Source organism: Frieseomelitta varia, unplaced genomic scaffold (genome assembly GCF_011392965.1).
Source record: "Frieseomelitta varia isolate USP_RPSP 00005682 unplaced genomic scaffold, Fvar_1.2 scaffold_740, whole genome shotgun sequence".
NCBI classification, from domain to species: Eukaryota; Metazoa; Arthropoda; class Insecta; order Hymenoptera; family Apidae; genus Frieseomelitta; species Frieseomelitta varia.
Window position 1 is genome coordinate 18218 of NW_025110524.1, and position 16437 is coordinate 34654.

General features: G+C 37.9%; 1 protein-coding gene across 1 annotated transcript in view; it reads right to left on the bottom strand.

The window, feature by feature from the left end:
- The window catches only part of LOC122535580 (carbonic anhydrase-related protein 10-like), a 72895-nt gene that overhangs the window by 13266 nt on the left and 43192 nt on the right, over positions 1 to 16437 (bottom strand). The window contains exon 4 of the mRNA XM_043667244.1: positions 12160 to 12226. Coding sequence (XP_043523179.1) covers positions 12160 to 12226 — 67 coding nt within the window. The remainder of the gene's footprint in view (positions 1 to 12159; positions 12227 to 16437) is intronic.

The following is a 16437-nucleotide window of genomic DNA, read 5'->3' on the forward strand; positions in this document are numbered from 1 at the left end:
GATGTTGTGAAGTTTTCTGAGTTATGAAATATTTCCCCGTATGTCTGAACACTTGCGCAAAAATAATCACACTTAGAAATTATAATATACCGTAGACCAGAGGTGGCTAACTGGCGGCCCTTGCCCCTACTTTCCTGATCGTTGGCGCTATCCCCTCCACTACATCGATTTTTCTACTACCAGTTGAGAATGTCACGGCCACACACTCGCATTAGGTATATATGTATACATATAAATTGTTTTCTTTACTATAATTGCTAAAGTTAATGGCAGACTGAGCGAGTAATTCGTGTAGCCTGCAGCGGGGAAGAAATTAAATAGACCAATCGATCAGAACGCAGCAAACGTGCAAGAACCTAGTGTCCATTAGGCGATACTCGGATGCTCCCTCCACTCCCTGTGGGTACGGGAGAAGAATAGACCCAACGTATTCCCTGCGTGTCGTAAGAGGCGACTAAAAGGGATCTATATACGGGATGTATATGAACAAAATTTCTTACAAGCCAGTTTTGGGGCAATTGTGGTCCTCGATCTCGCGAGAGGCGAATAATACTGGTAAGGTTGACACTCTAATTGCGTCCGTCCTGCCAACTCTTCGCCGTTGTGGAATCGAGAGTGTAGGAGGAGTATGTTTGCATGTACCCTCAGGGCGAGATAACAGACCCGTTGTTTCGGTTTGTCGGACCGGGTCCACACTAACTGTCCATCAGCCGGAACAAAAGAATGGTTCGAGTTGTGAAAGTAAGCAAACAACACAGTTGAGCGCCGGTGCAGGAAGGCGTGGGAAGGAGCGCAGGCCGGCGCATAAATTTGAAAACGCGATTTTGAATACGCGATTCGGCGTTGCGGCCTCGCGAGAGCTCGCGTGCACGGACGAGCACACAAGCGATTTCGGGTAATGAACACGGCAAAACGTTCCATGAATCATTGGGAACGGCGCCGGCGCACAGAAAGCGCGGCTGAAAGAACGGAAATTTCATTCTTTCCACGGATTCTGGCCTTGACATGGCGAAGTTCCTTGACGGACGGGCGCGAATGCTCGCGGGAAACCGACGTGAATGTTTCAAGAGACAGGCGCTATTCTCGGATATGTAATCCGTTGTTTCAGCTTCGTTCTTCACTTCTCTCTTTCGGCCAACCCGCGCGATAAAACTGTTTTTCCCGTGTGGGCGAAACGCCGCCGGTTCGTAGGTAGTTTCAGGTCAAACAACTTCGAACGAAATATTTTGATCCCGTATCCCGTATCAAAAACTTACACACCATGTAAAAAATCAACGTCAAGGATGAATGGACAACGTCAAATCGAAGAATCTCTTCGCGCAGTAAACTTCTACCAGAAAAAGAAACTCCTCTTAGCGGATTAGCTAAAAAAGAAAGAATATATACTGGTAATTCGATTAAGGACACACCTAATCAAGAAGACTGACCCTCCCTTTTACAATAGATCTCGAAAATCGGTCAACACGTTCTATATGAATGCACCAACTTTAATAAGAATCTTTTGACGTTTCGTTTAAACTTCAGGTACTTTAGTCACTGAGAAATGCGAGTGAGTCGAAAGTGACTGAGAAAGAACGCACAAGGGTTGAATATCAACAGCTACGAGATACATACACTCGTATCAAAGTGGAAGCGGGGAAATTGGTGAAAAATCTCGCAGCTGCAAATCGTCACGGAATGCCTTGTATTCGAGTGAGTACAAAGGCAAAGCCCTTAGATGCTAACACGCATTGCAGTCGTGCTAATTCCTAGCCGTGATGTTGGTTGCACGCGCGGATCAGTTTCTTGAACGTGGCCCTCTGTGATGGAACAAAGCCCCGCAAACGGACCAACCGCGCCCCTTTCGCTGTCATGACCATCAACAATGACCTCTATGCTCTATGCTTTCAGAAATACCGCCATTCAATATTGAACGATGCTACGCGTCAAATGGCGTTCGCGTATATAAATGGCCAAATGCCGATCAAATTTATTCGAATTTCTCAGAACTGTAATATATCGTGACCTTCAAATATAGAGAAACTGCTTGAAATGTTTCAAGTACTTTTCTCTCTGCGAATGCGACGATTCAGTTGTTCAAAGAATTTTTTAAGTAATATAGAGATATTGAAATTTTTGTCATTTGTAATTTAACGAATTTTTTTTTACGCTAATTCTATCTTTCATTTATTTAAATTTTAAATTAAATATATCGATTGACAGTTTTCATTTTTGTTTGCTGATTTTCTAGAGGATATAAGTATTACAGTTTATGAATAACAAGGAAATATTAATAAATATTCTCATATAAAAATATTGTACAGAAGTATGGGACCCTTGTGTCGAAATCATATTTTTGTTTCGTCGCTTTCTCAGTGTGAAAAAATATTTTCTACACCTAGGAGAGACGAAGAAGAAAATTTATCAGTGTGACGGATAGCTCTCTCGTGAACGTTTTTTTTTCTTTTTGATAGTTCGTTCAAGGGAGAAGAATCGACCGCGACGGGGCGTTAGCGACTTCGAGGACCGATTCTTCGACAGGCTTTTGATCGATTAAGGGAGATTTAAGTACTCTTCTCACTTGTTTCGGAGATTGAGGAAATTAATGAACATATTGGAAAATTAGTAGAGATGAGACTCGTTACACGAAAGAAACTTTCTGAGCCACAGCTGAAAATAGGAGAATATAACATTGTTTCAAGACCTATTAATTCTATAATATAATAATAATATCAACAGAAATATTAATTATATAACAACAGCAAAGATGACGAGTATAACAAAATATGAATTCTGGCCATTTTGCTTATAAATTTGCTTGTAAATTTTGATGACGATCAAGAATTTTTATTGAATTCTGAAAGGTAATATCCTTCTAATAATATTCTCCATATAATATAACATTCAGTAATAATATTCTCAACAAATATCATCAGTATTCTGTCAGTTTTCTAAAATATTAATTAAATAATGGTAAAAGTATGCCAATACATCAATACATTTTCGTGTATTATATGGGTTTTTGTATTTTTAACAAAGGCATAAAGGTTCTGCGAACGTATTTTCGTGCATTGTATTGATTTTCGTATTTTTAGTAAACGGATAAAAATTCCACGACCTCCTTCGAACTGAAACTGAAATTATCACAGAAACAAATGTAGATAGTAATAAAAGTATATTAATATATCAACATATTTTCGTGCATTGTGTGGATTCTTATATTTTTAATAAATGCATAAAAATTTCACGATCTCGTCTGAATTGAAACTAAAATTAGCAAGGAGACAGACGAATCAAGAATAATTTTTAATTTCCACAGAATCAACGTAGCGTTTTATTTATCCGTTCGTTATTTCCGCGCAGAGGAACGTACGTCGATTTTTATCACACGTGGCGTTTACGGCTCGTGAAAGGCTGCGAGTAAGAAATCGCGAGATGAAGGAGTCCGGACGAAAGCTCGACATTAGTTGGGCGAAAGAAAGTGAAAATACCCGATGTATGCATGCTGCACATGGCATCCGTCGAGCCGCGTTCGAAGATAATAGAGCATAGACCTTTTCAACGTAAAGTAGCTTGGAAAGACGGCACGCGGATTTTTCTGGTTCAAATCCGCCCGACTGTTCTCTGAATACAGCACCGTGTATGGAATATATGATCATGTTTCTTTTTTTTTTATGTCATTTCTCGCGATATCTTCCAGCTATGTGTATTAACGTACTATGGAATATAATAGTACTATAATGTATTCTATATAAGTATATACGTTATATTACTATAATGTATATACGTTAAATATATTAATATTAATTATTATATAATACATGTGTAATATACATTATTATATAATTGTATAATATATAGTATTATATAATGTATAATATATATTATTATATAATACATATATAATAATATACGTATAGATAGGATAGTGCATTATATAGTTAGTAATATTAATATATCATATATATATTATAATACTATTATAGCACTATAATATAATTATAGATAATATAATATAGCACTATAATATAATTATAGATAATAGTACTATAAATATAGTATACTATAATTATAGTACTATTATATTCAATAATACGTTATATACACGTATATAATACATACGTATTTGTTTTGTCTCCTAACATTATGAAGAGCATATCTAATGACCACTTTGCTGTAAATCTTTTATACACATGTTTTTGTATATTCCGGACATCTTCTTATTTTCAAATTTTCCATAAATGCATAAGCGTCCGTAGGTTACCAGTTAATTACTTTCCGAGAATTATATTAATATCTGATACTTCAGACGATTGTGGTTCAAAAAAATCCAAGATCTTAGAGAATGACTAGCGAGAATTTTAGGACGATTGCATTTTACATGCAACAATAAATGTAAAGTACTGTTTTTTTTTGCAACAATAAATGTAAAGTACTGTTTCATGGAAAAATATCTCATCGAGTGAAATTTTTAAAACTAATCATTGACAGGTGGATTTAATCGAGAAAAGAAATTCACAGACCACAGCGAAAAGTATCGTGAAACATTAAAATCCATTGAAAATACGATTTATCGGAATTCGTCTTGCAAAATCTCCAATCAAATGTCTCGAATACAAAATATCAATAACCGCTTCTATTCTATTTACGAGTTTCCTCGTGCACGTGCTCGTTTCTATCGGTGTAAGAACAGTCGATTTCTACAATTTCATTGGCCACAGGAGAAAAAACCGTAACGACGAATTACTTCTCGTTTCAAGTATCATTTCGCACTATCAGCGTCAGATGGAGGTTAATACAAATGCTTACGTCACGAGGTCTTTGGCACGCGAACCAAGCAAAAGAGGCTACGAAGAATTTTATATTTGCTCGCCGCGTCGGCAAAGTAATGGATCGCATTTTTCATTTCACTTTGGAAAATGCGCTGCATAGACACGCGGCTATATTCATATTCAAGAAAGTTGCCGGCGCTTGTCTTATTTCGTCTCTCCGTGTTTTATTGTTCCCATATATTACCGGGGCCGTTTACGATGAGAGACAACGCGAGATACAGCGCCGGCCATCCCTGCCACGTACGAAACGTTCCGATTTCCGAGTTTCATCGTATCATTCGGAGAGAGCTTCCACTATGGCAAATACACCCAGCTGCTTCTTTAGCGTCGAAAGTGTTAAATCTGTCAAAGTAGCGAGTTTATTTTTTTTACAGAAACGTCTTTGAAGTTAGTACGAGTGTAAAGATGCTTTCAGCAAAATTAATGGTTTGTCGATATTTTCGAACTGGATTTTTTTTTTTTTTTTTATATAATTCAGGGCTGGGGAAAAATAGTAAATATGAAATAGTAAATAGAATGTAAATATTTTTATTTTCTCATGTGTGTAGTTACATATGGAAATATGTATTGTGAAATAAGTATTTCATTAAAATATAGGAAAATAATATTTCATCAAATAGTAATATTCCACAGAATAGTATTTAGAATAATGGTATTGCAACTAATGGTGTATATATACGTATCTCGTTTATATCTCATATATACGTATACACGAATCTCGTTTATATTTTCATCAACAGGAAAGTTTTGTAACAACCTGACAGCTTTTTTAAAAATCACATTAAAAGAATATTAATATTGTAAATAATTATGAATAATATCATCCTGTCAGTTGTGAGAAGGATGAATTTAATCCAGAAAATTGAGAAAGAAATTCAATTACGTATGTATATATACCAGAATAAATTGTAATTACGTTGATAATTTGTATGCACGATTTTTAGCCTAAAGTCATCGTGTATTTTGAAATCTCGTTAAATTATACCGTAGAGGTAGTAATAACGACCAGTTCTGCGTGTTGTTTTGTTACCACTTATTAATTTATGTGCATAACTGATTGTTGATTGTCAAAATTGATTGCATTTGCTTTATACTATCAGTTTGGGACGCGGCTAATGAGCGAATGGAAGACGAATGAAAGTTGATACAGTCTGATGTAAATAATGCAATGAATCAGACAATATTTTCCATTGCTCGAGATGATATTTTCCAAGCTTTGCTTCGAAATATGTGATTATTTCTCAAAAGTGAATTCAAATCGTGTCGTAAAAGCACTTTGAAAAAAATTCCTTCAAAGCAAATCTCTCGCACTTCGAGTATAAAGTTCAACAATATTTAAATTCAACATTTTACGTTCCCGCAAAATTAGAGCCACATTTATTATTCAATAACCTACATAATACTGACTATTTCCGGCTCTGTATCCTGGTCGTCGGCAAACAGTCGCGAAAGTTAACAACTGATTCTGACGAGCCAATCGAAACGGGCCGCGCGTTTCACACGCGACAGCGTTTCGCATACGTACGTAACATTTGAATTAAACTGATTCATAAATATTAACACTCGGTGTTTACACTGCGGGGCACGATACACTGCTTATATTCGATTCGTAAGCGCGCGTGTACATCGTATGCGCATGACATAATCTTTCGGTACAATGATGCGAAATTACGGGCCGCCAGTATATCTGACAGCTCTCACCGCCGGCAAAATATTTTCTTAACTCTGTGTTCGAGCGTCATCGAGCACGGCGACTCGATAATTTCGTTCCATTTGTACAGGTTGATGGTTTACAACTTATCCGGTGTCACTTGCGCTGCGAAGTCGAAACGATAGAACGAAATGGCACGATAATGGGATTAGACTGCGGCCTTCGGCTCCGTTTCTCTTCGATTTACGAGCATTGATTAAATTTTACTACGGTCGTTTCGTTTGCAAACGGCGCGCACACGGTATCGCTTAAGGAAACAAATCAATCGTTTATTGCGCATGTTTTCTTCCTCTTGCAGCGAGATTTCTCTTTGCATCGCGGCGCAAAACAATTTGAAACGACTTCCATAAGTCGTGGACGACGGATGAATTTTCTACAAGATGCGGTACGTTATTATTTTACATTAATTCTTTATATAAAGATGTACAGTTGGGAATAGCTACTTATCATTTTGTCGTACCTTCGAACTTCTTTCTTTAATTTTTCAAATGTTTTAACCTCATTTTGAGAACGTGCGCTTGCGTGCTTAATTATTTTTCAGTTGCAGCGAGCATACTCGAAAAAAGCAAACTAAGTGCATTGAAGTAAATTATAATAAAACGACAAGATTTTGTACTTTATTATCTTTTTTGAAAATCATATTTTATTATAAATATTTATTATAAAATTGTATTATTTCGTAAAAAATTATACATACAAAAATACATTTTACATTACAATTGATAACAATTTTTTTTTGTTCTAAAATGTTTCTTGTTCTACCTAAGTTTTACTTCAATAGATAGCAAACGAGTACGCTCGGCATAAACATCGAAAGGGTTCAAGGAAGGTATATCACGTACTAAACAAATAATTGAAATAAAATACAGCTGTCTGTCTAAATCAAGTATTAGCTACAAATAAAATCATAAATCTAATAAGAATATACAAGTTCAGATCAAATATAATAAGATAAAATTAATAATCCAATAAAATATCTACATAAAGTTTCTCAAACACTCTCTTACCCTATAATTTCAAGAAACAAAACAGAAAACAGAAAATTCAACTTAATCTTTTTACTAATTACATAACAAACTCTCATTATCGAACATCCACCGATGCACATACATGTCACCTACAACACGAAGCTTATTATCCATTCCTACCCTAAATTTCCCAAGCGTTGTCCACCAGCCCAATATATCCATACCCATAACTATCAACAATTCATAATCGCCTCCTCGTCCCATGTCCCTAAAATAGTGGTACGTTCCGCAGAATCACGGCCGAGCCGCGACGGCCAGTTCCTCGTCGGCCGGAAGTCAGTGTGGCGCGATACAATCTTGCCCTCTCGCGAAATTTCGCAATAAATACCTGGAAACTTTTGGAGGAACGAGCGCACGCGCGCGCATCGTTGGATTCCCCATTGTTGTGTCGCGGATGGCGTACGTGCACACATCGACGGCACAGGAGAGGAAGGAGAGGAGGGGAGAGCCGACGGTACGACACGACAATGGAATACTTAGATCCACCCCTGTTGGTCCACCCCCCACGGCATTCTCCATTGTCTCATGATTTATGTGCCGTGGTCGCGGTGTCAACAGGGTATTGATTAAAATACACAGACAGCGGCGCGCGTACACACGACGTACACACCAGAGAATATCATGCCAAAGGGGTGCGGGAGGCGGAGGGGGGAGGGGGGAATTTATGCACACAGAAGCTGGGTGGACGGGCCGGAGCATCGTTGTCCCTCGTTGTAAATCGAGCGGTTGTCGTGTCGATCGTGTCCACCGCGTAAAAAAGCTGCGCGACCGAGCGCATCCATCGACGAATCGTTTAACGTCGAGTACTCTTACCGAGAAAGGACCCCACCACCCTTTTGGAAACATCGACGCACCTTGTCGTTTCTATCGGGAATTCTTCCGAGCCGATACGTTCCGGCTATATCGCGTTTCCTTTCCTTTGGTTCCTTTCGAAGGAATTCCGACGCGCGTTCTTCTTTTCTTTTTTTTTTTTCTCTTGCTTTCTTTTTATTGGCCAGACTCTTTCTGGATGTTGCGACCTGTTTACATGTAGATAGTCGACAGTATGAAATTGATTGTCCTCGAGAGTATGAAAATGTTTGATCGATGTTGTAGTTTCCTTCGGCGTGTACATTTTCATTAGTTTACTGCAAATTTTGAATCGTCTCCAGTTCCACGATGGTCGAACGATTACGGTATTTACAATTATCAAGCAAAATGCAACATACACGCTATTATCGAGGATTAATTATAAAATTATAAATTTTGATAGGTTTTAAATGTTCCGCACGAATTCATACGAATCGTTTCTCCACGTGTCGCGTAAAAGACACGGAAAATTTCCGAAATAATCTTTTCGACGGCTTAAGGGAAGTCACAGAACAGTCCCGAGAAAAATAGGAACGAATCTATCAAGACCCGCGAAAGAATTCAAAGCCAAGAACCTCTTTTCGCCCCTAAAAACGCGTTGTGAATACTATTGCGGAATCTTCTTTATTCGCAATTCATCACATCAGTCGCAACAACCCCAACGCCTTAAACGTTTAATAGTGGCCGGTTACCCTTCCGTTCTTCCTCTCATTCAGCCGACGAACAACCTTGGAATATCGACTCGTCTCTCGCGACGAGATAAACCCGCCCTTTTCGAGAAATCTGGCCGGGATATTCGCCTTCACTACCGCGAAGTGACTCGTTACCTTAAGAGAGTCGTTTTCTACTCATTCTCTCTCACTCCTTTTCTCATTTCCCCTCGCTGTCTGTTTTTCCCTCGACTTTTCACCCTCTTCTTCGAGTCAGCGAGTCCCGCGTCACCCTTTACGTAGCCGGCAGCGTCGGCACACTCTCTACCCTGGCACCGTTTTATTTATTATCCGGGGTTATCCCAGCGACAGACTGCGCGGCCAACTTTCCACCGCGGCTCGCTGATGCGGTCCACGGCGGTATTTGGTGCGTGAACCGCGCATTCATCGCCACGCGTTCTCCTTTCCTCGCCGGAGCGAGTCTCTTCGTTTCGTTTCCGCCTTCGAACACCAGAGCCTCGGTTTCCTGGATTTCATCTGTGTGCTTCTCGCCTGCCCCCACGTGCCACTGCCACACCTTTTGACGGTCCACTAATTGCAGCCGCGAATGAAAGACGCGAGCACGCAACGATGAATCGTCCGCTATGTGTGTCTCCGTCTAGATAACGTATTTTTCAATGTCACTTCTTCGACGTTCGACGACCAAGTGGCACGAGCTGGAATTAGCGACGGTTCGCCTGTGTTCAAAAGGTACGATGTGTATATCGAAGTTTGCTTGAATGAGATAGGGGTGGTTCCTCGCGAAGGTAATTCATTTGCGCGAGAAGAAGGGGCTTGGTAGAGTCTGAAAGTATTTCACGAAGGGATCTGAGGTAATGAACAGATTCAGAGGGGAGTAAATGTATCTTTGGAAGATTCGAAAATCTGTGGAACGTATCTACGAAATGTTCAATGTGTAGTGCTCTTACTGTGATATTCAACGGACGAAATGAGTTTCTATTTAGTTTTCCACTTTTTTAATTATAGTCACAGGAACATAAAGTAGCATGAATATTCTTGGAACAGTTGTGGATAGGGTTGAGAGCGTCGTTTGGTTTATACTGATATTAACGATTGGAATTTTCGTTCGTAATTTAGTGCAGCGATCATTTTATCGTGTAGACAGTATTCGAAGTTTGCAAAATTCTATAGAAATATTCAGAAATGTATATTAGTAATTATGATCATGCTGACACCACATTTCCATCAGATAGAAATTTTTAATTTTCATATTTTAACTTTTAATTGATATCGTGATTTAACTTTATATTACGGATAATATATTAATAAATTAAATATATTAAATTGGACAATTCTCCAAAAATATTCTAAAAATAATCTACATATAATTGTAATAATTCATAGCCAACGAAATCTACTAGTAATTATGATTATGTTGAAACTTTCTACCCAGAGAAGAAAGAAGTTTTTCGGCTGAAAGATGTTTTACAAGAAAGTGTACTTAAATATTGCACGAAACTTTTGTAAATTTCAATGGGTGATTACTTATTATTTCATAGATAATGTGTTGAAATACACATACGATTCCTCTTAAAAACATCTCGGAATCTACAGACAATTGTGATAATTCATGGTCAACGTGTTGGGTTCCAAGCTGTCGAATTAAAGTTCCCGGTTTGCTGGTGAGTTTCGGAGGCTTTAGAAATTTGGTAGGGATGCAGGAGACCGGAAATTCCTAATAGGATGGCGACGTAACAGGGGATAAATCGTGATCATTATACGGCACGGCACGAACGAAACTATTAACATCCCATGGCAAAAGCAAACGGTAACGGTGCCTGCCTACCGAGTTGAAAGCCTATAACGCGCCAGGTAGTCTGAGGCAGTGTTAATGCCTAAATGCGTATTGATAGTGCACGCTAGAGGCAGAGACGAAAGGTGTTCGCGCATTATACGTGAAATTACGATGGATCATAGTCTGCGCGCCGCACGAATTCACGCTCTGTGGCTCTAGAAAATTTGTAGCAGGCATCGTCATGATCGAGCGAATTGTGCTCTTGTAAATTAAATGAAAATTTCGACATGTACGATCGGAAATCGAAATTTGCCAATCTTTGAATTAATTCAAGATTAACTTTCATTAAAAATTTGTAACAATTCACACGTTCAGCAAAGAAATTCAGACAAGACATTCAACAATGAAGATATTCGAACAATTAACCTACTAGGTGCTAGTTATTAAAATACAGAATTACTAACCATTAAGAAACAAAGAGAGAAAGAAAATAAAATATCATTCAGATCTCTCGAAATGTACATAATCGATCAAATTCTCATGAAAATTTACGAATTGGTTAATTTGTCAGAACATTGACAGCTCTATCACGTTCGAAAGTATTGATAGTAAAATTATTTCTATCACGTTAAGTAGATTATCATTATAAATATAATTAACATAGTAGATTATCGTGAATCATCGTAACATACTTTACAAGATGGAACTTGGATAAAAAATTGTTACATCTATTAACACGTTGATCGCCGTGTCACCCATATCTGGGCGACAGCCAAGTTTCCATTGGATGACGGTCTTATTTTTAAATCTTGAGGCAAGAAATATTTAGTAGATATTAATGATAAAGGAAATATTTGGAAGAAATATTTAGTAAATGATATTTCGTAGAAAAACGAGTTTTCAATAGTAAATCATTTTTCAATCAACAAATTAAATTCGATGTCAAATAACGATATAATAATAATATAGTTAATTTTGGATTATTTCGAAGTAGTCATAATTACATTATTTACATAAAAATACATGATACTACAATAGTTATTTGTGACAAACTAACACTGAAGTACGTAGTATGTGTCATAAACTTAACGTCATAAAAAAATAGTAACATGCCTAAGGATTCGTAAAAAAACCTAATATACTTAATTTGCGCTCGACAATCAACGTGTGAAATATCGTAGACAATACTCTTTCATGCGTTTCCCCATCCTCGAGTTTCCAACAAACGTACGCCATGAGGATCCACGGTCTTAAACTAATCTGTAACGTATCGAAGATCCACGATACCTACAACGGATAGAATTGATCTACTCACCGCGGTACTTGACTTTGTTGAACACGCTGGTTATGATCTGAAGTTCCGGGTGCAGCGTCTCGCCAACCTGTAACAGACGAACGACAGATCTCTTTTTGAGCATCGGCTGCGAATCTTGGAGCTGGGCATTGATGTCGCGACGACACAGATCATTTACAGAGGTTTATAATTGATTATAATTTACAAAGAAAGTCCACGTGGGCCGGCCTCGTTCGTCCTAACGTTCTAATACGTTTTTCATCGATTTCCCATGAAACGAACAGGGGTGAAGAGGGAGAGAGACCTCGACGCTCGACGCTGCTAAGTGCACCGCATAAAGAGGCGAAGGCGAACAGTCGTTTCGAAACTTCCACGCTGGCCGGCCATTAAAGGTAACCGTGAAAGCCGAGGCTAAAACCGAGAGCCGGCAACTCTCTCTCTCTAAAGTAACGATAAATAATGAAAGCTCATCTGGCCATCGAGACCGGATCAAAACTCTCGTCGTTTCCCATGGTGACGGAACATGGTCTTGGTCTGCCGATCACACGCGTCATATTCTCCCTCCTCCTTCTTCTCACCGTCTCTCTTTCCCTGATCGGGTCTTTCCTATCTCTGTCTCCACCGTCTTCCTATCTGTCTTCGTTTACACTCTCTTCTTATCTTCTTTTTGACTTGAGAGTCTCGTTACCAGGAAGTTCGGGTGGCCATTCTGACTTTACGAGTATCATTGTTGCGAGCGACGCTCAGAAATTCATGGCGTTTTACGAGCTATTCGTTATTCAACGCGGCGTCGCAATGTGGACGGGAGAGGTGCTAATGTGTGGGGGAGGATTGCGAATAAAAATTTTTTTTTTTGAAGCAACAGTTTCGTGGATTGAACGAACGTGTGTATGGGGAAGTATTTTATTTTGGCAGAAAGAGGATTTAAATGGATAAGAATTATAGAAGAGGGATTCTATATGTAACGCGATTAAATGAATGTGTATCGGGGAAGTTTTTAATTTTGGCACAGACGAGGTACGTTCTTATGGTCTGTGATTTTAGTAGAAAGAGGGTTGATATGAATAAGAACGGGATAAAAGTTTTATTCTCTATGAAGATCTGTGCTGAGGACCAAATATTCACACTTGTTTGGTAAGCAGAGTCTTTTTTATTTTAAGATGGTAGTTTCACGTTCACACTTCCTTTAAATTCTCAGTTTTCTTTAGTTTTACGATCGTCAGGAGCTATTTTAAACAATTCATGCGAGAATGTTGCTTGAATAAGAGTTGAAAGTAACATGAAAAATTAATACACAGCACAAATAGTTGTTTACACATGTACAATAAGTATTAAATAATAAAGTTGAATTAGTATTAAATAAGTTATAAAATTAAATATTAAATTAAATGTATGAAGTATTAAATATGTAAATATTAAATGTATAAGTATTAAATATGATTTCACTGAAAAATTCGCTGAGGAAACGAGTACATCAAGGAAGAAGCGAATCTCAAGTAAATATTCTGAGTATATCCGATGTAATTATCGCGTCTTTATCCGGCAGGCAAAATGGAGGCAAACTGTATTATTAGCTTCGAAGCTCGATAATTTATTAACTGATAATAAAATTTTCAACTTGCCGTAATAAAGTGGAATCAATGGCTACGTTATTGCATTATACGGCTCGTTTGGTCTAACAATTTAACGTATTATCATGTTTGTTTCGTACCTCATGTTGCACGATTTAATAGGGCAGTGATAATATTTATTTTCCTTCGTAAAATTTATATCCGAATTACCTTCCAATTAATAATAAAATAAAATATCACCAGAGAGAGAGAGAGAGAGAGAGAGATTCTCTACAGTGGAAATACTACTTCAATTACAACGATAGTAAAAGTCAGATTTTCAGTATGATGTATAATTAGATAGTAGATTATGCAAGTCTATGCAAATGCGCACTTTTGTGAATGCGAACAAGGCAATGAATTTTAAATAAAAACTTGTGTAATTCGCTAAATATTGCAACTTTACCTTTTGCATGTATTATAGTTTCAAAATTGTACGCATGAATTACATCGAGCGTATATCGAGTGTACAATAACAATAATTGCTTCACTGTCGTCAGAGAGTTTAAATTAGCACACGTAACTTGTAATGTAAAACACGAAATGGACTTGCTACAGTGTTCCAACAAACGCAACGAGCAGATATTCTAATATTTACAGTCGTTGATGCGTGTGCAAAAATAAATGGGGATATTTCTAAAAAAAATACATACTTTCGCAATTGATTCCATAATGTGAAATAAAAAAACATGTCAACGCAAAAAAAGGAAAGAAGAAAAAATGAAAGGAAGGAAAAGAACGCGTAGAAGATCCAATGAAAAAAAAAAAAAAAAAATGCCAAAATTGTCAATGTATATGCAAAAACAAATGGGACGTTTCTAAAAGAATAAACTCACTTCCGTAATTTATTTATTCCCGCCATATGAAGGAAAAAACACATCAACGTAATTTTAAAAAAAGAGACAAAAGAAAAGCAAGGAAGGAAACCAAAAAAAAAAAGACGCGTGGAAGATCCAGTGAAAAATGCAAAAAGCCGTTGCTGTATGCCGTATGTACAAAAATAAACGGGACATCGCTGAAAAAATAAATACTTCCGTAACTCGTTCGTTTCCACGATACGAAGGAAAACAAAAAAAAAAAAAAAAAAAAAAAAAAAAAAACACGTCAACGCAATTTAAAAGGAGAAAAAAGAAAAAAGAGAGAGAAGGGGGAAAAGAACCATCCAGTAGAAGATCCAGTGAAAAGTGTGAAAAAGAAAAAAAAGAAAAAGGAAACCGCGTGTGTTTCCATCACCGGCTCGTCGTTCACCACCCTCCTCCCCCCTCCTCCCTCCTCCCTCAGCGCTTATATCCCCTTCAATCAACGCAAACATCGTCGAATAATTTCACCTCGCCCCGTATTCATTAAAACCCGCCGTCGTAATTCCCCCGTCCGGCATCCAAGGTTCCAGAACAAACGACTAAAACTTCAGTCGATAAATCCATCCCGGTGAAAACGAGCGACACGAGTGTCCCCGCGATGGGTGGTGCACACGCGGAAACGGATGGCAACGCGCGAGTGAAAATATCCGGGAGCTCATTTAGCCCCGTCCGGATTGTTCGAGCGTTGACAGGGAACGCTGCCACCGACTCATTTGGATCTTATCCCTCTCAGACACCCCCGGGGTATAATCCGTTTGAATTACACCCGTCGACATGGCGCCCCACCCCTGCCACGACACACTTTTACCAGCTACCACCGCCATCGAGAGATCGAGCACCTGTTAAAGGTTGGCCCGCGACACCCACGGTGCCCCGCTCTGGGAACGGTTTCAAAATTCTTCCTTCCTTCCGTTGTCACGAATGCATTGTTACGACGACGACAATGATGATGAGATTTGGAGGCGATGATGTGGCGTACAGTGGTGGAGAGAAGGAGATTTGAAAGGCAAATGGCGCGGAATAATTGTTTGAAATAATTTTTATAAAGTGGAATTGTATTTGCGTTGAAAAATAAGTCGAGAAAGTATAGAATGAAATTTTTTTTCATCCGAGACTCCGTTTTTGGGAATATCAAGTATATTTGAAATATATTTAGCTAATTTCAGACGCAGGGAGTTAGCCTGCGTGTAAATATAGGTGAGAAAAGTATAGAATGAAATTTTTTTTATTCCGAGCTTCATTTCCAAGGAAACAGGCTTTGAATGTGTTTCGTTAAAAATTGCCGCGATGCTTGATAAATTTTTAAACTCGACGGAGCCTTAGATGAAAAAATCTTATTTTACGCTTTCCTTTGCTCTACTTTCCACATGATGGAACACTGCGTATTTCTACACACTGTATATTTGAAAAGGGATTGTTGATAAGAGAATATCTGATATAAATCAGTAAATTTCAGATAGAAATTTTAAGCTTTGTTGTTTGTTTTTCGTTTCGAATTTTGTATAACCAGAATTTCGGTAATCTATAAAAGAAAAAGATAATTAATTAACTGTAGCTATTTACATTGAAATTTATGACATAAGATTCCAAAATGAATCATTTGATAACATTGTACGAATGAAATCTAATAACGAAACACTGTGTATGCAAAATGAAATTTTCGAAATTTGACCATATGGATAAGTCACATGACACTACGGACAGTTGATATTACCCAAAAAATGATGTAAAGAAATTACAAGGAGTATAGTGTTAACTATAAAAATTCCCGCGATATAAATATTCAAAACTACCAAAAAAGAAAAATCAGCGATTCCTTCCTAAAAACA